At 38.3% G+C, this 26,770-nt stretch overlaps 1 protein-coding gene across 6 annotated transcripts in view; it reads left to right on the top strand.

Moving 5' to 3' along the window:
- Positions 1-26,770, top strand: part of FHOD3 (formin homology 2 domain containing 3) — a 390,828-nt gene that overhangs the window by 346,804 nt on the left and 17,254 nt on the right. For 5 of the 6 annotated variants that reach the window (XM_071553603.1, XM_071553605.1, XM_071553602.1 and 2 more), the window contains 5 exons: positions 134-295; positions 10,394-10,584; positions 12,130-12,322; positions 20,393-20,564; positions 22,617-22,778. In XM_071553603.1, the coding sequence (XP_071409704.1) occupies positions 134-295; positions 10,394-10,584; positions 12,130-12,322; positions 20,393-20,564; positions 22,617-22,778 (880 nt within the window). Of the gene's footprint in view, positions 1-133; positions 296-10,393; positions 10,585-12,129; positions 12,323-20,392; positions 20,565-22,616; positions 22,779-23,579; positions 23,618-26,770 lie in introns of all 6 variants that reach the window. The other variant, XM_071553604.1, reaches the window with a different exon arrangement.

The raw sequence follows: 26,770 nt of genomic DNA, 5'->3' as shown, positions 1-26,770 counted from the left end.
AAAGCAATATCTTTCTTCTCCCGTAGGATTCTTCTTTGCCTTCTGTCCCTTCTTGGTCATCATTTTTGTCTACTAATCTGCACAGGAGTAAACATTTTTATTTTTAATTTCTTCCCTTTATTTCCTTTTACAGGCCAAAGCTTTTGAGTTGAGCTACCTCGAGAAGGTTCCAGAAGTTAAGGACACAGTGCACAAACAGTCCCTCCTGCACCACGTCTGCACTATGGTGGTGGAAAAGTTCCCAGACAGCACTGATCTGTATTCCGAGATCGGGGCCATCACTAGGTCAGCCAAGGTATGTCCAGTGGGTGAACACATCTATATGTATGTTTTTATAACACCCCTTTGAAGTGAAATGGTTAAGATTTTATTCTTTGATTGTTGTTCCTCACTGGTTGCAGCATTTTTTATAAATGTGGATTCTTTGTGTCATTTGCACTCAATTTCAAAGATGCCAGAACTCTCTTCTGAGCTTTATTTCTGTCTGTCAGGTGGGTCCCTCATCGATGTGCTGTTAGGCAGCCATTAGTTACAACAGCCATTTTAATGTTATGTACATTATTAATGTATTTAACTACTATGAACTCTTCTTAAGTTAAAACTTTATTTGACCAGTATCTTCAAACATATTTATTCTGTGGTTTGTGGGAATCTTTTTTTAAGGCAAATGCCTGATTGTATTTTAAGGGCAGTGGAAGGAATTAATTTTTTGCTAATGAAATTGTTTCCAGAATTAACGTGTCCCTGAAATACGTTGTTTAACTCGCAGAATTGCAGAATGGTTGAAGCTGGGAGGGACCTCAGCAGGTCATTTAGTCCAACCCCCCACTAAAGCAGGTTCACCTAGAGCAGGTTGCAGAAGATTACACCCAAAAGATAAGGGGTGAGGGAAGATAAATAGAAATAAAGGAAACTTGGGGCAGCACCTCTTTTCAAAAAAAATGCCAATGCCCTGCTTAATACATAGGTCTGGTGAATGGCTCAATGTGGTATGCAGATTATTTATTACTGCTGCTTGCAGGCATGATAGAAACACGAAACTCACTTTTGTTTAGGAATCATGTCTCATGTGGAAATGGAAATAATTACGGCAGACAGTACCAGTATCCCTCTATCCCAGTGCCTTGTTTCAGACAGTGGACAATACCAACTTCCTGAAAAAAGAGCACAAGAAGCTTCTAAGGAGGAGGAGAACAATTTCTCCTAGAAAAATGTTATTTCATGAGCCATAATTGTCATTAGATGCATCAAGTAGAGGAATTATTTCTTTTCAAAAGGCCACCTTGTCTGGAGATTGGGAAAGGGGATTAGGGGAGGGAAGCAACTCTGTATAATACATTTTTAAAAAAAACTGCAAAAATCAAATCTTATTTTGGCTCCTAGTGTAGTTCTTGTGAGAATGAATTCATAATCTAATTTTGTCTACTGTTGAATTTGCCAGTTTCAGGATTTACTATCTGAATATATTAAACAGTCAAAACATTTTTCTCTATTTAACAGAATACCTTAGGTTGGAAAGGACCTCTGATGATCATCTGGTCCATCACCTTTTTCAGTGCAAGACCAAATTAAACTAGGCTGCTCAAATCCTTGTCTAAGTCTTAAATGGACCTTTTTCATCTTTTTTTATCAGACCATTTCCACACTTTTCCTCCATCTTACCTTTTAGAATGGGTTAAACAATAGTAAGCACAGTATTCCACCCTCTCCTGGAATATAAATGTTATATGCTTACTATGTTTGTCCCTTCTGCTTCTGCTGTCTTTTGTTAGATGTCCTGAGGTTGTCTTTGTGCTTTTTGACTTGCTCTCCTTTGGACACCTGTTGTCTTTGGGCAGTTCACAAGGATATCCAGGCAGTCTCCTGAGCTGATGGAGCAATTCAGGACTCAGCCCACTGCATGAAGGAGTCTGACACTGCCTGCAGTGTGCACTCCATTGCTGTCTACAGTAATGACCATGATCTGCTGGAGCAGACTTGCTGCTTATCTCTCAAACCTTAATAATCTTCAGTCAGGACTAATCTGAATAATTTCTAGCCATCTGTAGATTTACCCTCTTGATGTGCTTCCTTGTCTCCAGCTAATGTATAAATACAAAGTGCAAACCATGAGACACCTCCTGTTAACCTTGTCATCAAATGAGAATCAATGTGTATTCCTTCTCTTCTTTTGCTCTCTTGACCTTACACTTCATAGGTGGCCACTCATGAGGCTCTTGTAAAGATTTTGAATCTAATTTTCTTTACTTAATCTTATCTTTACACTGTTTTATAAACACACACAGAATATGGTTGTTATTTTGATGTACTAAATTTCATGTTACTTGTCCTTTCAGCCAGGTTACCAGATACAGTAATAAAACCTGGACCTCTGCATCAACCTTGCTGCTTTTCTAAGGATAGGTGGAAACTTTTGTTATCCTCTGATTCTCTAAGTTACTAAGTGTAATTTCATGCATATTTTTTACTCATTTTAGCCAGGGGTTCAATTTCTTTATTTTAATTGCTGTCAGATTTCTTGTATTCTGCTTGTTTACTGCTTTGTAAGATATCATCCTCCTCCAATGCATTTGTTTCTACTGGCAAGTTTTCAAACCTTGCTATTAATTCACATCTATTTTAAAAAATAATACAGAAAAGTGAAAGCAGCTACTAGAATAGGTTTCTTCCCAACATCCTCTGAGGTGAAGTTGGATGAAAAGAAATCATTCTTACTTCCCTTCTCTAACTTTTGTCTTCCTTAGTTTCTTTCATCCCCAGTGATCCAGGACCTCCTACATATTTTTCTTTTTTTTTTATATACCATAAAGGAATTTGTGGTTTTCTCTTTGGAATCCATCTCTTTTTTCCTAATTTTCCTCTTATACAGCCTATGTTTAGACTGGTTTATTGCCTTCACTGAGGTTGGTTTCTCATGTTTGGAAGATTATAACCTTTTCATGTTTTTGTTTTTAATTTGAGTGATTCTTCTCTTACATTTAGGTATATTGGTGTCTCATTCCCTGCTTCTTTGTTAAGAATTACTTCATTTTTTTTTTTATTAAATTGGGACCAAGTTAATCACTAAATTGAAACTTGCCATAAAGGAGAAGAGCCTTTGTTTTCCAAAATCTTCACCACCGTCTATGGTGCACTCTCAAGTGAATCTTCTATTTTTCGGTTACAGAGAGTGGAAGAAAGCTTAACCTACTGCTGTCACTTATAAAAAATTTCAGGTCTAAGAGCGTGCAAAACTAAGCCCAGTCTTTCAGTCTGTGGTTTGCTGATCTAGTGGCCCTGCCCAAAGCGGATGAAATTCTGAAAAGGCCAGACAAAATCACATTAAGAGAAATTATAGCCTTAACCTTCCCCGTGACGCCCAAGGTCTCCCTCCTTGGGATGTTCCTGCATGTGTTATACCACTGATGGATTACTGTAACAAGCTCTATTCCCACTTGATCATAGCTGCCACAAATCAAAAAGTTAGGACATGGAAGCCATCCAAGCTGCCCTCTTCAAGGGAATGTTCACAGACAGGGCGAAATCTTGGTTTAGGAAAGCTGACAGGAAAGGAGAACTAATATTTCACTGTGGATTAGGCTGTATTTTAAGCTCCATTTTGTCTACAAACATCTTTCAGAAACCACAAAGGCTAAACAATTCTCATCCTGTAGATAAACAGAGATGCCCCTTCCCCTGAGATACACATCATATAAGAATTTCCTGAGCCTTTGTTCATGAAAAAAAAAATAAAGAAAATAGGCTGCCTCACCAAAAAGTTGTTAGAAAGACCAGAAACAAAATGGTATAGTTATTACAAAACTTGTGGCTTTTTATTGAAGGACTGAAGACATAAATAGCACCAAAAAAAGCAGACACAAGTGAAAAAAGTACAAAAAAAAATAGAATTCTAGATTATAAAAAAGTATTTATGAAATCATGCACAGCACTGATTGTTTAGTATCCCATGATTAAAACCACTTGCTCTTTTTTTTAACATATTTTAAGTTGTTTTTTTTCACTGAAGTTATACCAGAACTGATGTATCTAATACTGAAGCAGACTCACAGATCTCTGAAGTTAAACTTAGTATAGTTCTTAGGAGTTTCCTTAAGAAGAGGTAGTATCAGCACCAGTATCTTCTCTGTTAGTGAATTAAAAAATGTATACTTAATAAAAATACTCATCTTTTCTGTCCAACCTGTGCATCTGAAAGCTGGCCAGCTCCATACAGTAAACTAATAATTGTCATTTTCTTTCTTTGATTTTAATTTACTTACAAAATGTCAAACTTCTGCCCCTGCAGCAAGGCACCTGGATTAGTTGTGGTCACTAGGGAGTGGAGAAGCAGGCAGCTTTTAAAAATAAGCAATAGAAAATGTTAGCAATGCAGGGGAAGGGACAAGGACTGCTGATAGGAAAGAACTGAGGACAAGACTAAGGCATGCATAGGGGAGAAGGAAGCTGCCCTCCAAGGGACTTGGCAGGCAGGTATGGGGAGAAAGGTGACTGGAGCAGAAGTGCCATTTGACATGCTGCAGCTTCTGCCTGATACACTGGAAATCAGAGAAAGGAGAAAAAATAATAAACAAAAAAGAGAAGATCGTGCTGCCTTCTGTGCTCTTTCAGTGGGGTTTCTCTTGTCTTGCTTGACAGGAACTATTTGTGTGGAGTTATCATTCAAGTATGTTTTCCCTACATTATTTCAAACAAAAATAAATGCCAAAAGTCAAATTATTTTCCATGAGAAGGAAAAAAGAAGTTGAGGAATGCAAGGTTTTTTACAGTTGTGTCATTCCTTGTGGTGCCAGGAACAAGGACTGCTGGAGCTGCCCCAGCTCTTGGCACAGACTAGCAGGAGCAGAGGTGAAGGCAGTGCGGGGTAAGGCAGATCCTGTTGGCTGCAGGGCATACTGGGGCAAGGGGGAAGGAGCTTCCATGGCAAATGAAACTCTGAGGTTCCATCTGAAAGAGAGGAGATGAAGTTTAACATGTATGCCTGATAGCACTGTGGTGTTTCAATAACATTCCAAGTGACATGACTTCAGGAATTCTTGCAGGTGACATAACACCTTCTGTAGGGACCTAAGTCACCACTTAGTGATATATTGCTTCTCTTTGTCCCAGATTGTGGGAACTGCCATACAGTATGTGCAAAAAGATCCCATGTTAGCATGTTTATTGTTCAATGAACTAAAATGCACTGGAGATGTGTATATAACTGGGTAGACTCATTTGCTCATACCTCAGTAAGCACCTCTGTCCTTGAATTTTTCATTACTGGGTTGATTCAGGTGTTCTCGTTTCCAAAATTATTTTTGCAAGATGCACCCTTCACTCTAGAAGTAGAAATGTCTGGGCAGAACCTCCTTTATATTTTGCTTGAGTTTGAGAGCTGGCATCTATTTCACTTAAAATGCGTGACCCACAGTGTGCAAGTTGGACTAATGTTGCTCCTGCGATAATTCTTGTGACACTTGGTGAAGGAAGCCAATGTGGAAATATTAGAGGAGGCAGAGTTTTGAACATATGCCACAGAAGGTCGCTGTGCTCAGATGACAGTGTGTTTGCAAGGAACAATTCTCAGAATTTCCTTTGGCACTGAACCAGCTCAGGAAAAGAGGAAGATTTCATATTCCGTGCCAGAACGCATCCCTGTAATAATGTGAGAATGAACGGTCTGACCCTCACTTATAAACAGCTCAGACTAGGCTGTGGTCTGCTGCAGAGACTATCTTGAACTTTGAAAAGAGAAAGCTTGTGTATGTGATTATGTATATCTTTCTATGTGGTACAATAAAATAGCTGTCATTTTACTGTGAATTTAAAGCAACATTTGTCAATGTGAATGCATCAATCTTCTTTTTAATGCACCTTGTGCCTGGGATAAAAATGCAGAGATCCGGGTCTTCCTCAGAAAATATCTGGATTTTATATATTCACCACTAAAAGAAACAAGCTGTAGCAATAAACAATAAGCAGAATATCGAGTGATAGAAAACTTACACCAGGATGCTCTGGATAGTTAATAAGTTATTCTCTGCCCTTCAGAACAAAACTTTGGATACAGTGATTTTGAAAAGGTGCTTTTTAAGCACAAACCTCAGCTTTATCAGTTTCTATTCATTTTTTGTTGGTTTTTTGTTTTTTTTTACTTCAATCCAGTTGTGACATTTTTAACTGTTCAAGGGCTGAATACTATCACAGGAGTGTATTTAGGTGCCACATCTTTGACTTTAGGAGAGTTTTGTACTCTCAGTAGTGGAAGAGCTTACCCTAAAGGCTAGAGGAGATTTAGATGGAAGAGATGTGTGTGTAAAGCACATTCCAGCTGAGAGAATGCTGAAGAAAAATGACCTGTTGTCTCACAGTGGCTACATTTGTTTGCTGTGTATGGCAATGCATACCTGAAATTGTATATACTACCCTAGGGCACACATAGTGGAAGGCACTTTATGTTTGAGCTACTGCATTTAATTCCCAATGTCAGCTCAAAGCAGCCCTTCCTCTCTCTCCCAACAAAGAATAAGGAGTGCAATTCTTGTGTTGCCATGACATATTTGCAGCCACATAGAGAAATAAAATTCCAATCCAAAGACCAGAAAGGCTCCCTGATACATGTCCTGCCTGAATGATTAGAGCATGGTCTAGTATTTCATGAATGTGAACATTTTATACTCTTTTATGCATTGATATTGGGTGTATGGGATAGATTTGAAACTGAAAAAAAATATTTTCATGGAACCTGAATGAGCAGGGAAGTAAACATTGGGCCATTTGATGGGTGGTGGTAGTTTCTGAGTCAGGTGAAAATTGGTGAGAACAGAAGTCATTTTGGCAGTAGGTGTATCACACAGTATTAAATTCTGAGTCCAGTGAAGTGAGAAACTTAGTTGAATTCTTTTTTTATATTGTTGTTTGTGGTGAAGTTATCTGTTGCTATGGTAGCAAGCAGTGAATAATGATATAAAGTGATTAAAATGAGTTCTGGTGTCACTGGCATGTGGTTGGAAGGATTTATTCTTGGTCAGAGTGTCATTTGTGCAAAATGTGGTGGTACATCAAATTGAAAACCAGATTTTTATTTTTAAAGTTACCCATTAATGGCTTAGGGCAATAGTTTGCTGAGGCTGACTCTGCATGACTTGTGTCACGTAAAAGAGTCTTTACAACCTATTTGCATGTACTGTCTATGGCTAGTCCACCCTGGGGCAACAGTGTCTACAAAGACCCAATAGTGGACCTTGCAAGAGATTCCACAGATAGTAATAGTTCTGAATATTTTGCAGCTAGTGTGATTGTGAATGGAGAGGAAGCTGGCAGGAGAAAGGAGAAACATATCAAATATATCTCAGAAACATTTAGAAAGCTGCTTTTTCTAAATTGGTTTACAAATTAAAATAAACATTACTTAAGTGTCTGAAAGAAAGGACAGTTTTATTTTGCATAACAGCCTAAGACCACTTATTCTTTGGCCTGCAGAAAAAGAAAAGTATTGATTTAAAAATTTGTAGCAGAAGGTAATAGTAAGCAGAACCAGCAAGCTGCACATCTATTGCACATATATGTACTGAGGAGGAAAAAGAATATTATGTTTCCACCTTCCTTCAAATCCTTGGGTCAGACAAAACATCTGTGCACTGCTGTCCAGGAGGAAAGCTGTAAGGGCTATTTTAGATTGCTGCTTCTTTCATTCAGGGGAGCATAGTTACAAAATAATACTACAGCAATGCTTGTCTGAATACCTCCTACGCTGAGCTCTCCTGGAGCCACAACTCATCTAAATTCCTTCTTAGTCCCAGCATGACCCAGCTGCAGGCAAAAATTGGTGCATCTTTCCTTTCAAGAAAGAAAGAATGAAAAAAAAAGAAATCCTCTACCATTATACAACATTAATTCTTTTAGTAAATGCTGGAAATAAGCACATAAATAAGGAAGTGCAATCCATGCTCTCTTTGGAATCCTATGTGAATTGTGAGGTAGTATGGTATTATATATGCCTTTTCATGTTTTCTTTATGCATAATATGTTGAATAATAGTCATTACTCCACATAAGTTCTTGTTCTCTTTATCATAGGAACACATAGTGGGGGGATCATTTCTCATCACTTTTACTGTTATATTTGTATAAGACACCCTGAACAGAACAACAGACCTAGAGCAGACTGAAGTGCAATGGCTTATGTGTCTGCACACAAAATTGGCACTGGTGAAATAGCACTTCACAAAATATCAGGTGGGGGTACCTGGTTGTCTCTGAGAAAAATTGGACTTTCAATATTTCACATCTGGATATTTTACTGTATTTTCCTTTCTGCCCACAAGTAAGTGACCAAACATTGGAGACGTGGCAGACAGAAATTTCATGGAGATTTGACACATTCTTGCAGGCACAGTACAGTTTGTCTATGGGAAATACACAGGTACATTATCCCATATTGAACTTCCTGCTTTACTCCTTCCAGGAGTTTGCAACTTCTGTTCGAGCACACCTCTGTTCTACAGAGGTTTATTGCAGGAGAGTTCAGGTGTCATTCCCTTTACTGCAGTCTCCTTAGGTCTTCCCCAGAGGACTGAATTTTTGTTTATGCTCAAAAAATTCCTGTGTATCCCTTAGACCAAACTGTCATCCCCAGTTCATGCTGGAGCTTCCCATTCTTGTGAATGTGCTGATTGGCACACTGTTGGCAGATTTCAAGGGGCCAGGAATTCACCACATCTCTTCCCTGCAGATTTGTTGTTCTCCAGAGATGCTTCTTGAATCTCTACAGTCCTGAACCTCTGAGCTTTTAGACAGATTAAAACTCATTCTGTTTTCAGTGAAAGCTGTCATAAAATGTGATAAATTTAAATTTCTCAGCTGCAGCAGCTGAGAGGCTTCCTCAACCATATTGGATAATTATTACTAGTAAGAAGACCTAGACTTGGGATTTTTTTTTTTAACCTTAACAGGAATGATAGTATTTTTCCCCATGTGTGTTTTAGATATACCATCTGTGGAGAGCAGCAATGTGTTTATCATCAACAGTGAAAATACTGATCTGGAAAGGACTTTTTTTTTTAAACATATGCATTGATATGGATATAAGGAAAGCAAAAACCCCACAGCTGCTCCGCCTGCAGGGCTTTTCTGAATAGCAGAATGGATCAAAGGATGTTTTTATTTCCTTGTGAAGAGGAAAAATTCATCACTTTATAAATCACAGTAAAAACAAATCAAATCAATACCAGGAGCTTTTTAACATTAATGCATTTCTTAGGGCTATCCTCAGTATAGGTCTCAGCAGTGGATGCTGCATACAGCCAGGTAATGTGAAATAAAACCTGTCCCTGATGCTGGTTTTCATTTAGCATTAAGGAATTACCTGGAGTACGAGACTGTAACATCCCACTGATGTGTTCACAGTCTGAGAGCTAAGTCTGTATTTTATAGCTAGAGTTCATCTGAACTGTGAAGTGGTATTATGAAATAATTTTTTTCCTTTCTTCAGAATTCAAGAACATGTTGGGTAGTTTTATTTTTTTCATCTGTTGTGTGCTGTGGCTGGGTCGTTAATGCACTTTGTTCAGTTGTTAGCAACACATCCCAAATGTCTTGTGTAGACTATTGCGACTGGAACACCTTTTTTGGTTGATGAATAAAGGACAAGCTCTCCCTCACCTTCTGTGGAATGTGTTGGCTTCTATCCTGATAAATGTTACTGTAGGATGCTATCATTTATTTTAACTGTGTTGAGAGACCTTCAAAGTCGTTATATGATCTTGTTACAAGCCAGTAAATTCATACAGTATATCAAGGCATGAAAGTCAGTGCTGAGATCACTAAATAACACATACTTTCAATAGAGCTTTAAAAAATTCTGGGCAGTGAATTTTGTGATTAGAACTAGATCATCTATTAACAAGTCAGTGCATGACTAGGGAATAGATCCAAGTGCTTCCTAAAATGGAGAAGTGTTGGCGGGGCGCAACAGTCAGCAGTAAACAGGGTATAAAAAACGATGAGTAGTAGAGAAAAGGATTACAAAAAAGAGAAAGTTTTGTATTACCTCAGAAAGGACTGACTCATGCAGTTGCTTGGTGCAGACATGAAGTTATTAAGAAGGGAAAAAACACATCACAATATTTTATTGTGCCTTCTTTAGCTGTTAGGCCTCCAAGACTAAAGATAAATATATGTGTGCATGGGGTTTTCTTTGTTTTCAGTTTTCCTTACTAGCACTACATGCCTAGATGTAGTGTGACAGAGAAAGCTATTTCTTATTTATTTAGTAATAATTAATAATGTGAATTAATGTTGTGCTGCCTCTATATTGACCCCTTCCTACAAATACATTGCATTGTTCAGATATCCAAGTATATAATGACAGTGTTTTCACTTCAAGTGTAACCTTTTCCTTTTTTTTTTTCGAGGTTGACTTTGAACAACTCCAGGAAAACTTGTGTCAGATGGAAAGACGGTGCAAAGCATCGTGGGATCACCTTAAGGCTATAGCAAAGCATGAAATGAAGCCAAGTCTAAAGCAAAAAATGTCTGAGTTCCTTAAAGACTGTGCAGAAAGAATCATAATCCTGAAGATTGTTCATAGAAGAATAATTAACAGGTAAAGAATTAGACTGGTGACAGCAATACCTTGATAGTAAATAACTTGATAAAATTGTCGGTTACGGCATCATAAATATGTTTTTTTAATAAGTGTTTAATCCACGTTCCTGCAAGGAAAGTTACCAAGTTGTATGTGGTGCATACTTTGTTATAGACTCCATTTAAGAACTATCTCCACTCCGGAAATTTCTATATTTCTGATTAAAAGAAGCAGTCATCCAGGCAGTCATTTATTTCCAAGATGCAATAACTGGGTCTTTTAAATCCTAGTCCCCAAAATCGAGGAGCTTTATGGTTAACTTGCTACATTTTGTGTTCATCCCAGGATATTTTTGGGAAGGTTTGGCTTACTATCTGATAAACAAGAACAAACAGTAGGAAAAAAATGAAGTATCAATGAAAAATTTGTCTTGTACAGTGAATTCTTTTGTAGACACCATTCCTATTTGCAAGATCTATGACTGTGTTTTATGCCTTTGCAGCTGAAGACAGAATTAAAGTTCCGCTTCTCAGGATTTGCAGATGGGTTTAATGAAATTGTGAGAGATTTTCCAACTTCTGGATAATTTCCAAATTGTTGCTGTCAAAATTAGGAACTGGATTCCAAATTACCCCAAATTTGTGGATATACACTTGAAAAGTTTATTCAGCTCTTCTTTTGTTATTGTAATGACTTGGGGTTTATGCCATAAGTAAGCAGAAATGCCAATTGCAGTGGATGGAAAGTGAATTCACCAGTTTCCTGTTGTGTTTATCATATGCATTCTACAAATAAGAAAAATACTAACTTTTTCATGTGATATCCAGCACCTGCTTCTATAGTTCATTAAAAATGTATTCATGTATTTACATCTTTCTAGGGTTGAGAAGACATTTTATCATCAGGGATGTAGATGCAGTTAAAAGAAATTCCCATACATTTTTAAATCTACAGTGTGCTGTTGTAAATCATGAAATATGGAAACAGTAGTAAAAACTGCAAATAGTGAAAAAGTCCTGAATGCCACAGAAGAAGCAAAACTGTGAATTGAGAGTATCCCAAACTAATGTACTTGGTAGATAGTATAATTTTATGGTCATTTTTGTGAACCAGAAATTCTTTCCTTCTTGTGTTTGCTAGCCTGTAAATCTGCATTCTTCTTGTCTAGACTTTGCCCAACATCCTAACAGCCTCTTTGAAGTTGCTTAACTCAAATAAATAGAATTGAAACTTAATAAATATTTTTTCTATAACCGAAATGAAATTGGTCATTCACGTGCCAAATTAGACATATAAAGTAGATGGAGTTCCATAAACATCTTATCTTCTGCATCAGCCTGGGAAAGTAGACGTGGATAAAGTTATCATAGGCTAGACTTTCATGGTTTTAATTATAAAACATACCAGTGTTATGCAAAGCATCCATGAAAATTCTGTAGCACAAAGGAAGTGATGGGAGCTAGTAAAGTAATGAATGGATTCAGTGAAATGTGGGGGTTTTTCCCAGAGACCATCAATAAAGATTTTTTTCCCCTTTACATTTATGAACTCATTGTTTTCCAGGTTTCACTCATTTTTGTTATTTATGGGCCATCCTCCCTATGCAATACGTGAAGTCAACATCAATAAGTTCTGCAAAATTATTAGTGAATTTGCTCTGGAATATCGCACCACCAGGGAACGAGTTCTGCAGCAAAAACAGAAACGAGCTAACCACAGGGAAAGAAACAAGACCAGAGGGAAAATGATAACAGATGTAAGTGGCAAAATGTATCTCCCACAGCATGGAGTTTTAAAACTTTCTTTCATTGAATGTGGTATATGAAATGTTGTTACTCTCTATTTTTATTCTTAGAGGTTCTTCTACTGTAAGTAATGAGCTCTGTTCTCCTAGAAGACAAAACTTGCAAGTCCTTGATTGCGTATAGTTTCTGCTTCATACAAATATATAGGATGAGAACAAACTGAAATTAAGCATCCAAAAAGAGCTTCTCTCTGTGTTGCACAATGTCCAGAATATCTAGAAGAAAGGAGCTGTGTGTACCTGCTCATCCAAGAATATGAAAAAGAAAAAGGCCTAGAAATTAGACTCCTAATTGAGAACAAAATTTAAATGTTTAATCATTGTAGCCATTTAAGTGATTCCAACCAAACTGGAATGAACATTTTCCTCCATCTTTGAATATTCTAATATAGTCTTTAGTCTTGGTATTTTATCTATTTTTGTGTGTGTGTGTATATAATTATTTATGCATGCATGTGCAGTAATTTTCTTCTTAATTCTGAAGTACAAAATGGCCAGTTTTATGGGAACAGAGTACTCTGGTGTTCTGAAATAATGGACAAATCTATGTTCACAGTAGGTGTTACCCTGCAAACGTTTTGAATGTGTGGTTGCATACTCACAGAATAAACTAAAAGAAGATTAGTTTTTTCAGCATAGTAAGTTTCAAAATCCCCTTCATATTTTCTTTACTTTTCTTTCTCTTTTTTTTTTTTTTGGAAGTTGATGTAGTTTAACTCAATCCAAATAAAGTTTTAAGAAGTGCCAGTACTTAATAAAAGTTTCCAGCTTTCTCAAAATTCAAATCTGGAGTCTCTGTTAGATGCAAGTGGTTCATTGCAAATGAAGCTATCCCTGCCTTTGGCATGAAAAGCCCTAAGTTGATTACAGTTTTATGGCTCAGGCAACATGGGTCAATATATATACATATACATATATACATATATATATATATATATATATATATATATGTGTGTGTGTGTGTATCGAAATTGATATAAATTGAGATTGTATTTAAGCCATTGACTCATGATCATTTGTAGATCTTTCCTGGCAATATCTTCTTTACATTTGGAAATCTGTCCCATCTAGAGAAAATGTTAAACCTGTATTCTTATCAAAAGTTTTCCTTTTGGTCTAGCCTCAGGTTAAGGAAGGGGCTCTGATTTCATACAAACTTTATAATATAGTCATAAAAAGTTTTCAAAACTGCCACTGGGGAACTGAGGTCACTTTTTCAATTGCTTTTCTCCTGATGTATTCTAGAGGAGCTAAAAGACAGTATTAACCAAAGAGTTTGATAATTTACAGTTTTCATTTCCTCAAATAGCCTCAGTACTTTTTACTAATTTATGCAATACTGAGATGTAAAGAAGTTACATACATCATATAGTTTTCCTACTATATGATGTAGGTTTCCTACTATATGATGTAGTGCTTCTGTATTATCTGTCCAGAATAACTGTCTGTGGCAGAAAAGAAAGTTTCTCTGCATCCTGTTCCTGCAGAAAATGCAAGAGGGAAAGGTGATCTGCTCACTGGTAGCTGTTTGGGTTCAGGAAGCAGAGAAATGGGACCTTTCAAACCAGAAAAAGGCTCAGGCCTGACAGCAAGTCAGCAAGGAGCAGAGCCAGGGACAATGCCTGTTTCCTGAAAATGGAGGAAAGGAGGCATCAAGGCCTTTCCCAGAACAAAAGTATAGATAGAAGAAGATCTCTTGTTCAGCTCAAGATAGTGTTGAGGTTTGGCAAGAATTAAATGCCATCTAACAGCTAAGGGTGCACCTAAAAATATCTTGCACGTCTTGAGAAAGGGAGCGTTTTTTGCCTATCACTAATTTACAACTATAGAACAGTCCTGTTAGCTTAAAACCAAAAAACCCGTTGGAGTGAAAAGAGCAACAGTTTTTAAAATTGCCCTTATAGGAATGTTTTTTAAGGGAGTTATTTATGTGGCCATATAGTTATTCCAGAACTTGCTAAATCTCTTTAACTATAGCTATAGCCCAGTAATATGGCCTCACTTATCTTTCATTTGAATTTCAGTATATGGTAAAACAGAACTAAAGTTGCATCAGACTATTTGTCATGGCTTCCTTTGACAGCTTCAAAGTTAGATCTACCTCAAAACAAGTTTCCAAGTCAGCAGGATGGAAGATATTTATGTGTAAAGAATGATGAAAATGGGGAGTTTTATTGTAGTCTTGTTTTGGTTGTAGTTGGTATCTGGTCTTGATTTTCTTAGTGTTTTATATTTGAAGGCATTGGAAAGGGAATACAGATCAGTAATGAACTGACTGTGTGTAGTAGTTACAAAATACTGATAGGAAGTTGAGATCTTGACATTGGAAAAAAGCTCTTTCTAGAAATTAATGACAGTATGTAGTAGTCATATGGAATTTCAATTTCTGCATTTGAAGACCTAAAAATATTGTGCAATTATTAGGAATTTACCTCCTTGTCCTTTTGAAAGTTTCCTCAGGTTCTCATTTTTATCACCTTACAGTATATTGTTTTCAGGCAGATGAAGAGGAATTTTAGCGCAAGTGGGAAAGGAATAAGCCAGAACCAAACCAGTTCTTAATGAGCAGGCACATATCTCTTAAACCTTAGTCCCCCCTGCAGACTTGGAAGGCAGAGGGTGCTGGCTCATGGCATGGAGAGAGGCTTCTGGCTCTTTGCACAGAAAACTTGCATCAGCTTTAGCAACTACTCACATGGAGTGGGGCTGAGGAACACGATGAGAAATATTTCCAGTCTTTCTTTCAGCCTTTTACCACAGATGGCTTTATGTTTATATGTTCTTGAATAGCTGAAGTGGACTGGGCACTGTCAGTTTAAATTTTGGTGAGTGTCGTCTGGAGGGGAGGGGTAAGGTAAAAAAAAGAGCATTGAGTTGCCTCAGCTACATAGGGAAAATTGCCTAGTCTCTGTAACCTTATATCTGGCTTTAGTCAATGACAGCACTCATTTCAGGCCCTCTAAAAATAACAAGCAAGCAAAATAGGGAAGAAATTATAGATACAAGTCTGAGCTTTTTAATGATTTTTAATAATAGTAGGTAATGTAAGCATCTGTATTCCAGATTTATGAAGCTCTGCTTTTCATGATACTTAGGGGTTTCAATCCCAAAATTGCTATGTAATAGAATTTATATTTTGAAACAGCAAATCCACCACACAGAAGTGCTAGCCTAAAGGAAAAATGTGAGGGAAGGAGGGAGATCTCAGATTGTCCTGCAACATCCAATATTGGATGACAGAAGAATCAAGCAGGATTTTTTGCTTAAAATTAACAACTTATGCCTGCAAGTGATGTTCAGTATAACAATATTCTTTCACAGCTTTTTGGTAATACTACTTGTTATAAAACTCCTAATTTACTACTATTGCTCAGCATATTTATAATGATGAAATGAAGAAGGAAATAAAAGGCAGAATGTATACCTGGGTGAGAGCAGATTCCCTTGTGAAACACAAGGCTGATTTATTTATTTTGATACTTTAACTCCTCTTGTCAGTATTTGCTAGGGCCAAATGGCTCTTTAGACTTGGAAATGTGTTGAACTGCTCCCCCTGTGCACTGGAGTAGCTTTGGGTGTAGAAAGAGTGAGTGCTCTCCACCCAAAGCAGGAGGAAGAGAAATGGTAATTCCTGGGTACTGGAGGTGAGCACAGTCAAGCAGAGAACTATACATTGCCCTTTAAGTAAATCCACAGCAAATCACTTTTAGCTAGATTAAACAGGCAGGAAGGCCAGCAGCTAGGATTTTTCCTTTAAAAATCTAACTTGATATAAAGTAGCTTGAAGCACAGTCTTGTAATGTGTGCTCTCTGCTATTTTACCTTGCCTTGGTTTGCCTTTTTGTATTGTTTAGCTTAATTTGCTCTCCTGCTTGTACTTATTAGATAGAAGTAAAGACTGATAGATTAGATTAGATTAGATTAGATTAGATTAGATTAGATTAGATTAGATTAGATGGTTGATGGGTGGGATTGATTAGAAGACAAGAATGTTCTTACTTCCTATTCTTCTTCTTTCTGTTTCTTATTCATACCAAAAAGTGAACAGTGGTCTTCTTCAGAAAAATTGCTTTATACTGTCACTCCCTGTCCCCTAGGGGATGGTAAAAAGACAAACAGATCTTTTAAATGTAAAGGGAACATACATGCCAAGGTCTTTCTGCAAAATGCACTGCCTGTATTTCTGTTAGTACCACTGTGTCCAAAGAAAAATAAGCATCTCACTCTTTGAAAAAACATACCCTTAAAAAGTAATGTTAATGTGCTGCTCAGCACTCACAGCTAATCTTCTTATGGAGATTGTGCTGAAACTGAACTGAGGGCCAAAGTAAATCAGGCTTTCATTTTTAATGATGAATGTTTCTGGAACAGAATGTATCAATCCCAGACAGAAATCAGAGCTGAGATGGAGATAAGGTCAAAAATATGTATTAGTAACACTAGGGAGGGGAAGAGTATTGATGGAATACTTCTAAAAAAACGCAAAACTCACAAATAAAAAAATGCATCAAAGTTCTGGACTATGTTTGCACTTTATAAACAGTTAAACTGAAAATTACAGAAACAAGAAGCCCAGATACTTGAGAAACTGTGTTTTACTTTGCGAGCCTTCCATGCGGTGCATCGTACAACCCAGTGAAGAATTCCCACTAGCATTTGGGAACACAGCTCAGAATAGTTTGCCAGTTCCCTGTATATCCCCAAATCTAAGAGCACTTCATATTCCACAATATTTTTATATGTCCATTGCATTTAATGTAGTGTAACTGTCAGGATAGTTTTACACTCCTGCTGTCAGAGAGGATGAAAGCCTGAATGACAATGGATGATTGCATCTCTCTAATTTCCAGGATCAGGTATTGGGCAGCTACTGAAGAACCTGAAGCATTTACTCAAAGACTACCCAGCATTTGATTTGAGTGCTCTGTTAAATTGGAACTTGAAAAGCCCCAGCTTAAAAAAGGAATAAAAACAAGCACTTAAGGGTAGAGAAAATTAATTGCCAACAAGTCGACCTCTGCACTGAGAGAAACAACAGCCAGGACCTCCCTGTGCTGAACAGAGCTGGAAAAAGGAGAGGGAGTCCTTCCTATTGTTCACAGTTTCCAGGCAGCAAAAAGTGGGCAAACAACTGCATGACTCAAAGGAGAGCAATAGGATGGGTTAGGGGTAGGGTAGTTTCAGTTCATCATTTCTCTGTTTTACATACCCTGACAGTGATTGTCTGTTCTATGTACAATTAGGTTAAAAAAAATGGAGCAAGCTATTTGTCTAAGGAATTAATTCCTTACATGTTTTTTTATTTTTATGTCCTCCTATTGCATAAACAATACCACGGTTACCTCTTACTCTGTTGTGGTTTGACCATGCTGTCTTTCCTAAATCTTGCTGTTTGTCCTTCTCCACCCTGTCCTTTGTTTCCGGTGGCAGACCGATGAAGAAGAGGATGCTGAGGTATGGTTCTCTGAAACAGCATGTCGTCCCATGTCTTCTGTGTGCTGTGACATCTAATTCCTAACTCAGATCGCATGGACTGCTCAACTCCATCTGCTCAACTGGAACTATGAACCATGACATTTTTCTCATACCTTTTTGTCTTAATAATAAGAATGCATTTTTACAGTCAGCTTTAACCATATGCATATCTGTCCTCTTGAGTAAGGATATCCTGATCTGAGGCCTAAATAATTTTAAGTTCCCTCATTTTTTTCCTTAATGTCTGTTCATTAAACTGCAAAATATCCTCATTATGCAAAGCATCAGTAATCTAAATTTTATGGGGATCATAAATTACCTTGGGCTATGAATTATCAGGATAGTTTCGTAGTCATTATTAAGATGTGTAACCCCACAAAATGTTCAAAAACATCAGGATACAGGGATGTTAAGCAATTTGTAATTGTTCTCCTTGTTGTATAAATTGAGAATAAGACAATTCAGTCATCATAGAGGTGAGCCATGTGTCTATCATGAAGTGCTCCTGAAGGTGAAGTTGAAAATTAATGAGTAAATAAAATATTTAAGAATTATAATGTTCCAGCTATATTCATAATAAAACAGTTTCCTGGATTGTGAAGCATCTATTGTGCAATGCATTGTTGTTCAGCATTAGAGCTTTCTTCAATTTGCTGAACCTAAACAATGTGGCTTAATGCTCACTGTTTCATAGTGGTGGTCATTTGCTCAAGAAGCTGGGGTTTAGGCAGTAATTTACAGCAATATCTGAAAATTAAGGAAATTAAATAAAACTTTTAGCTCTAGAGCTTCACCCCAGAGATGATTTGTGCTGTACAGCTTGGGGTGCAGGAAAAAAATTACATGAATTAGCCTGTTTATGCCAACATGTAACTAACCTGTGTGAATAGTAACTAACCATTATGTGAAGGCTTTGTTCTTGGGGGTTTTTTAATGAGATGGTATTGATTAGCTTTATAATGCACTCTGTATAAGAGACTAGTCTTAATGCAAAAATGGCATGCACTTTCACAGAAGTTTTTCTCTAATCTTTTTCTGTCTTGTAATTTCATGTGTGAAACTCTAGCACTTGCATAGTTTCACATGAAAATGTTGCAAGCTAGTATTTTAGCAAGAAAACAAATTTCTCACTATCAAAATAGGTCTCAAACTGATATATTTAGCTCAGTGCCTTGTAGGCATTATTGTTTTGCTCCTCAGTTAACTTGCTACCTTACCCCAAAAAGTCACTGTTAAAATAGAATCATCTTATTATTAATTTTCAGATAAAACATTTTCAATTTGCAGTCCTGACAGCCCTGGGGACTCGATCAAAGCTCTAAAAGTAGGGCCCAGTCTTGTCTTCCAATTTGCTGTTCTCTGACAGAAAGGCTTTGCAGGTTTGCATCCCCTTAACTGACTGTCCTGATACCACCAAGTGAATAATTAATGTTGTTTATTATGCAAAGGAAGTAGAGAATGCAGCACTTTTCATCTGTTCTGAATGTTCAGAGTAAGAAAGATTAAAAATAAAAGGAAAATATATTTCAGTGGGCTGATAAAACTGAGAGTATCTAGGGCTATTTTTATCTGTTGATGCCTGTTTGTTGTCAACAGGGTTGGTATTTTCTGCAGCCAGGACTGCATTTTAAATGTGCTCTGACCTTTCTGTAGATAAGACCATAGTGGTGAATACCAACAACACAGCCCTTTGTAGGCAGTCTGGAAAGGGAGTGCAGCCCAGCAATGCAAGCTCTTCTCCTTAGGAAGTACCCATTTCTGCTGTTCTCATCTGTTCCGAGATGGCTGTTTGCAGTATCTGGTGCGGCTGCTGCATCCCCACACTGTGTGTGCCCAGCTAATGTAGCTGCTGTTGTTCATGTAGTCGTGGTGACAGGGAAGCAGAGGGCAGATTCCTCAGTCTCTAGTAAGGTCTTGTTTGTTCTTCTAACTGCTGACTGCAATTTTTGTGTTTTGGCCATGAAATAATTTGGCTGGATCTTTTGGGACCCGGGATTTTTTCAGGGTTACTGGTAATGTATTTTAAGGTTACTTGTAGATAATTGTGTTTTAGAGCAGTTTGAGAGTTTCTGTGCAGCAAGGCTGAGAGGCAAGAGGAAAAGGTGTCTCTCTCTAGAGCACTGTCCCCATTTTGCCTTATTACTAAAAGCTGTACAGAAAAAAAAGCAATTTCTTATTTGTGTTGAGTCTCATGCTGTCCCCCTCAGCATCATGCCTCACCCCAGGTCAGGCCCAGCCTGGATCAAAGGTTTTAAAGCACGTCCTTGCTTTGTACCTTTCACTCTCAGACATAAGGTCAAAATCACAGAGCTCGAGCTAAGGCATCTGTTTTGCCTCTGCGTCTGCTCCCTGCTGTCACCCTGTTTCAGGTTTATTTCTGGTCAAGGTGGACGCTTCTGGGAGAGGAGCAACTGTTGCTGGACTCTGCTGGGAATAGCTGCACTCCAAGTCTGGGAGGACACTTTTCTCCTTGCAATTCACATCAAGACTCTGACCTATTCTCTGTGCTGTTTACAGTTGAAACAACAAATCTGTTTCCTCCCGCAGTCTGGCAAGTTCTCCAGCAGCTCAACGCCATGCCAGGGCCAGCCCCAGGGGCTGCAGTACGCCGAGGATGCTGCCGAGCATGAAAACATGAAGGCTGTGCTGAAGACCTCCTCGGTCGGTGGGGAGAGCCCCATGGCACTTGGGGTCCGCACCCGCAGCCGCGCCAGCCGAGGTAATGCCAGCAGGTTTCCTGGTGGAGCATGGTGCTGATAACACCAACGGTGTGGCTTTGAGCCCCGTATGGCCATTCACTTAAGAGGTGGACTTGATGGTCCTTGTGGGTCCCTTCCAACTCAGAATTTTCTGATTCTGTGATTTTTGTGGTGTGGTAGCTACACATTGGCCCAAAGGTAGGTCATGGCGCCCATGCATAGCACTCATGGCAGAAAAGGTCAAAGGGGAAGGAGAACACTCCAGTGGTGTTTTCATGCTGGAAGTGTCAGTTTGGGACATGGGGTTGTAGAAGAATTTACCAGAAGTTTTAGCATACGAATTACAGCCACAGCAGTGCCTGGGGGCAGTAAGGGTCCAAGTCTGCAGAAATTCCCACTTTCCCCCTCACCATCATCATGACTGCCCAGTAACACCCCAAATTTTTTTTCTTTTTCTCACCATGAAAGCAAAATGGGTCATCCAGGGAACTCATGATGTGGTTTTCTTTTTATTTTCAATAAAAGCAAGTAGAAAATAGCAATTCAAATATAAGTTAAAAGACTTTGCACCATTTTATGAATGATTGGGTAGAGGAAAATGAATGGAGAAAAGACGACTCTTTTAACCACCTCCCTGCTAAACTGCAAAGATAGTGGGTATTTTCTTTTGCCTTCCCCTCACCCTCCCATACATACAATCCACGGAATATGGTTTTGGAGTAAAGGTGATGCACCAAAATCTATGTATTCAGTTTCCTACTTAAGTATTTCTTCTCCCTCACATCTGGATGTCTTACACTTTCTTGACTCTTTCTTGTTATGACTGATAGCACATCCAAAGCTTCCACCACTAAGGCTTGAAATCACAATGCTGTCTAATTTAGAGGTTTCCCAGCCCCAGTTCAAGAAGCAAGTCAGCTAACAAAACTACAAAGAGGAAATAGTTCAAGCTGCACTGCAACAAGCTGAACAGCTGAAGTAATCCATTGAATGCTAGCAGGAAGAGTATCCTGGTTGTGAGAGTCAGTTTGTGTTACCCTGGAGAACAGCAGAGGCTGAGGATGGGTAAGCCAGACAGAAGCTTGTCAGGAGCACTATTGTAATACAACTGCTCTTGACAAGAGCCAGGAGACAAGCAGCAGAGCAAAGGCCTAATCAAAGCTGTTGTTATTGACTGCAGGGATGTGATGCAGAGTGGCCTCATTAGTGCTTTTTTTAGCTGCTTGCATTTCTATCACACCCATGTTTTTGCAAAGCTCTCTGTCAGTGTTCACACTGTACATCGAATTATTTAAAAACAAAAAGAACACAGAACAGTAGTCAGTAGTGGAGGAACCCAAAGATGTGTCACACAGAGCTCTGTGGAGTAAGGAGTGCCAGAGCCTTGGATTCAGAAACATGGCTCACTTGTTTGTTTGTGGTTTTAACCAAAATTGCTTATTTAGCTTTTGAGCTTGCCAACAACTCTTCCTTTTCCGCTCATTACAGAGCAAATGCAGTTGTGCCAGAACACATACAGCTTTGTGATGAGGTGAATTCTTCATTATGAAAGGGACAACGAGACATGTCAAACCACACTTTTCATGTCTCCTTTGCACTAGGTTGTGATACAGATGCTTGGAAAATTATCCTGTCTCACTTTTGGTACAAAGGACCCGTGTTTCTGGTTTGCAACAATCTCTAACACATGCCGTGTCTCCTAGTGTCTGTGTAACAGGAGCAGAGGGACACATGGTCACACAACGCTAGCCATCCTTGGCTTATAGGCAGCTTCTAGCAGACATTTGCCAGTTGTATGGTCAAAAGCAAGACTCTGAGGCTGAAAGGAATAGAAAATATATGTATATTATAATTGCATTTGAGCTCTTAGTTCTCTGCTGATACAGCAAAGAGTCTAGGGTATTATTTAGAAATATTCTCCATTAGGCAGAGTCTTCGCCTTTGGTCAAAGTGAAGTCATGATGACCAAGATGCCTGCTGTAATTTCCAAAAAAACCTAATTGCAAAACCAAAGTGACGCAAGAGAACTTTCTGTCATCTTTTCCCTCAATTCATTTGCGGAACTTTCCCAGGCCGTATCGGTTCGTGGAACGCTGGCAATGACGACTCACCGAACGCAACGGATGACGCAGCGGATGAGATCATGGATCGCATTGTGAAGTCTGCCACCCAAGTGCCAAGCCAGCGAGCGGTGCCTAGAGAAAGGAAGCGGTCACGAGCAAATAGGAAGTCATGTGAGTATATGGCTATTAAATTTCTCAAAATAAGCAAATATGCAAATATTTATGTGTAATGGTGTAGGAACCAAGCCTTCAGTAGGCAGACATGCATTGGCAGTTCATGGTTGCTTGAGTGTATACTTATGATTGCTTTATGCTCCTCTTACTATTGCTTTAACAGTGTTGTGTTCAGTGTGTGGCTGTCTTCTACAGAACTTGAAATGTCCTTAGCAGTAAGAGAAGAATGGTTTATGGTGCTTTAGAGCTGATGACAGTACTTATGCATAACTAGAGAAGTCAGGTCAAGACCTCAAATGGAGACGGCTTAAAATGCTGTAAATTACTGTAAACTGGAATAAAAATTAGTAGCTGTTTCTGTAGCTGAATTTAGTCATAAAGCAAACAGTACTTTGAGATATTTCACCTTTTAAAACCTTTCTCTCTCGTGCTGTGTGCTATCTTTCCGCAGCCCTGAAAACAAAATGTCTACTGCTGCTTGGCTGCAAAGTGGTTATAGAGGAGTTTAACTTCCACTGGGAAGAAAAGGTAGCACATTTATAAGGTGGTCTTTCAATGGTGTAGTGCGACCATGGGGCTGAGACGCGGCACCTGAGTCCGAGGAATTTGGTTTCATGCTGTAGTAAATACGATGTATTAGAGATGATGAACTTCATGGGTTTGGGGTTTTTTTCCTCATGTGCAGAAACTACTGCAATTACTATGAGAAGGATAAGTATGCAAAGAATGTAAGATTTTAGTGTTTAATGTAATTCATCATATGTGGCTTTTTGACTACCTTTCCATCCATCTTTTTAGCATTTCTGGGAAGTTAGGACAAAGAGGAATCAACAACAGTGAGTGAAAAATGACACAGATTTTCTTTTTTTGTGGAAGTGTTCTAACTGAATGGGTGATCAAAAACATTTGGTATTGCTATAAACTAGCATGTGCTGACAGCATATTCACTTTCCCCAACATGCTAAGAAAGGAACTTCTGCATGTGGCAAGAGCAAAGGCAAAATGGACACTGGTTAGATGAGCCAGTCTCTAAACAAAGAAAATGAGCTGACACTGGATTGTCTGTCTTACTTTGTCATGCACTGTGCCTTACCTCTTTGTGGCATCACCTTCTGCTGCTGCCCACTTCCCCACACAGTTCTGGTGTTCTGCACATGCTGACTGCCCCAGTTAGCTTGTGCATATCAAATAAACCTCCTGTGTGTTTGCCTATTTCCATGGTTTATCCCATGCTAAAGTATTTCCTCTGTTAGCAACACTGTCTTCTTGCACACACATACCACAGACTCTTATTCCTGATTTTTACCAGGTAGTTTTTTCCCAAGGAAGCACGTGCTGCAGGAAAAACAAAACAAAACAGGATAATGATAATAAAAATACTATATATTTTTCAATTGAACTGTCCTTAATATTCAGTAAAAACATTTATAAGGACTAAACATTCAGTAAATGTTTAGACTGGGACTGATTTCCATTGTAATTAATCATGATAGAATCCAGCTCTTTTGCTTGTTTGTTCTTCGAGATCTGGATGAGATTCTTAAGTGGATTAAAAGGCAGTTTCAAAACAAACATTAAGTTCAGTAGTTTAGTGGCCCTTTCAGCTGACATGTGCAGAAGTGTTCAAGGAGAATGTCTTGACTGAACTCTTTCACTCTGAGAGATGGTTGTTATACCTGGATGATGAATTGACATAGTTAACTTTAAAATACACTCAGCTGGACAGATAATATGGCATGTCCAGTACATGAACAGAAATCAGCCCTTGTTAATGCATGATGCAAGTTAATAAATCAGTCGAAGATATTCCAGGTAGAAACACACAAACATTTTAGAAAGCTGATTTTTAGACATACCTTAATGATTTAGATTAGCAAACACTGTGATCTTTATTATCTGCAGAGCAAAGAGACCCTATTATCTGATGGGTTTGATCCACCACCTTCAATCTTCAGGCTCCCATACACATCTCTTGGCTTTTGCCATGCACCTGGTATTCAGTTTATTCATGGACATCAAAGAGAAACTCACTTGAAAGGAATTAGTTTCCCTGTGCATCATGTTACATATGTCTCATTGCTTTCAGTGCAAAACTGGAAATCTTGTCAGGCTTACTTAGCATTCAGCAAAGATTTTAGTGAACATGAACTGAGATATGTGTTTAGCAAAATCAGAAACCCAAAATATTTATATGCAATTGCACTGGAAACATTTCCTGTGATCCAGGCAGAAGGTTCTCATCAGCAAGAGATCATTTTTGTCATAAAAAAGACAGAAAAATGTGACGTAAAAAATCCCCAACCCATACTTAAGTCATTTATAGCTAGGGAAAAGCAGAAACACGAATATGAAAAAAGTTTTGTTTAATTCAGGAAGTAGTTGTGATGGGAAAATGAGACATTTTGACATGTTCTTTTGAACCATTTTACCTTTTATGGCTGTTGAGCAGCATGAACATATCTGGTATGCAGACAGCTTAGATTGTAATGAGGTAGAAGCGTTTGAAAGCTCAGAGTAAACAACAGAACTCTGAAATGGAAGGAGGAATAAGGCAGTGAGTCATCCAACAAAAGATAGATGGAAACATCTGTATGTGTTGGTTGAAGATAGGAAGGTCACTGATAAGTTGTGGTATGACTGAAGTAAACTGAGACCTTGTAGGAAGGAATTTGTTCAGTGGGAGCTGAAGTGGATTACAGAAATCTAAGGTACTTGATAAGTGAGTAACAACTTAGTTCCTGTGATGATCTGAAGAGAGAGATGTTAATTCTGTGCTAGACCTTTACACAGTGGAAGGTTTTAAGGATAAAATTTGGCAAGTAGAAGCACAGCATCCAACTGGAAGTCACTGGCTTACAACAGGTGTTCAGTGACCTGCTACCAGATGTACTGAAGTGACAGCATATATGAGAAAACATTACAGTTGTATTTGCTCATCAGAAAATCACAGGACTGAATGAGCCATAGAAACTGAAATGTTCTCTCACCCCCTCAAGGTAATAGTTCAAAGACAGCTTCAAGGCCAGTTGCAATGGGAAGCTTCTTCTGCTTTTTTTCTCTCATGTTCTTATTTTGTGTGTAAAAAACAGACCCCAGCTGCTAGAGATGTCAGTTCAGCATATTTTAAAAGCATACAAATATAAATTAAGTTGAAAATTGAAAATTGAGGGGTGTTAATAACATTATGGGGAGCTGTTCAACTTAGCAAAGAAATAAAAAATAAAATAATTAGGATTGGCTGGTTCTCCTACAAGATTAGGATAACCTTCACAAATGGTGCCATAAGAAGAAATGAGTGTAAGGGAGAGTTGTGTTAAGGAGGTTTTAAGAATCACTCTATTTGGTAGTACAAATTTCAATTAATACAACTGAAGGTAATTTTTATCAGCTTACAAAACAGTGTTACAGGCATAGCACTAGTGGATTTAGGGAAATAAAAATTAAACTCTCTGTATAAGATACCACTGAGATTTCAAAAAACAGTCAAGAAAGAATGTTATTTAATACAGAGAGCTGGATTAAAAAATATCAATATAAGGTAGATAAGCAGAGTTTGCTGTGAAGATTACAAGAAGTGAGGTAAGAGAAGAAATTATATAAAGATTGATGCTGCTCAGAAAATCACGCTACTAAAGTTTCACACCATGATGAACCAGCTGGTGCCAATTGCTTCCAACTGAGGGAGACAAAAAATAGGTCTTAGAGCCACAGCAGCTTTGAGGCAGCAAAAGACACATAAAGACTAGCAGTGTCATCCGTAAGAAAAAAATTTATCTAAGTACATTTAATTAAAGAGCCCCTCCAAAACTCCATAATAGAAAATATGTGATGGGTGAGCAACTGTTTCTCAGGTCAGGCACAAAGAGTTATGGTGAATGAGGTGACATCAGACTGGTGACTGGTCACCAGTGTGGTTCTACAGCGCTCCATCATCAGCCCTGTGCTCTTCAACATCTTCATTAATGAGTTGGAGGCAGGACTGGAAGGGA

The sequence above is a fragment of the Pithys albifrons genome, chromosome 4, assembly GCF_047495875.1.
Source record: "Pithys albifrons albifrons isolate INPA30051 chromosome 4, PitAlb_v1, whole genome shotgun sequence".
NCBI lineage: Eukaryota > Metazoa > Chordata > Aves > Passeriformes > Thamnophilidae > Pithys > Pithys albifrons.
The sequence above is the reverse complement of the archived record's forward strand: the minus strand, read 5'-3'. Positions and strand labels throughout refer to the sequence as shown.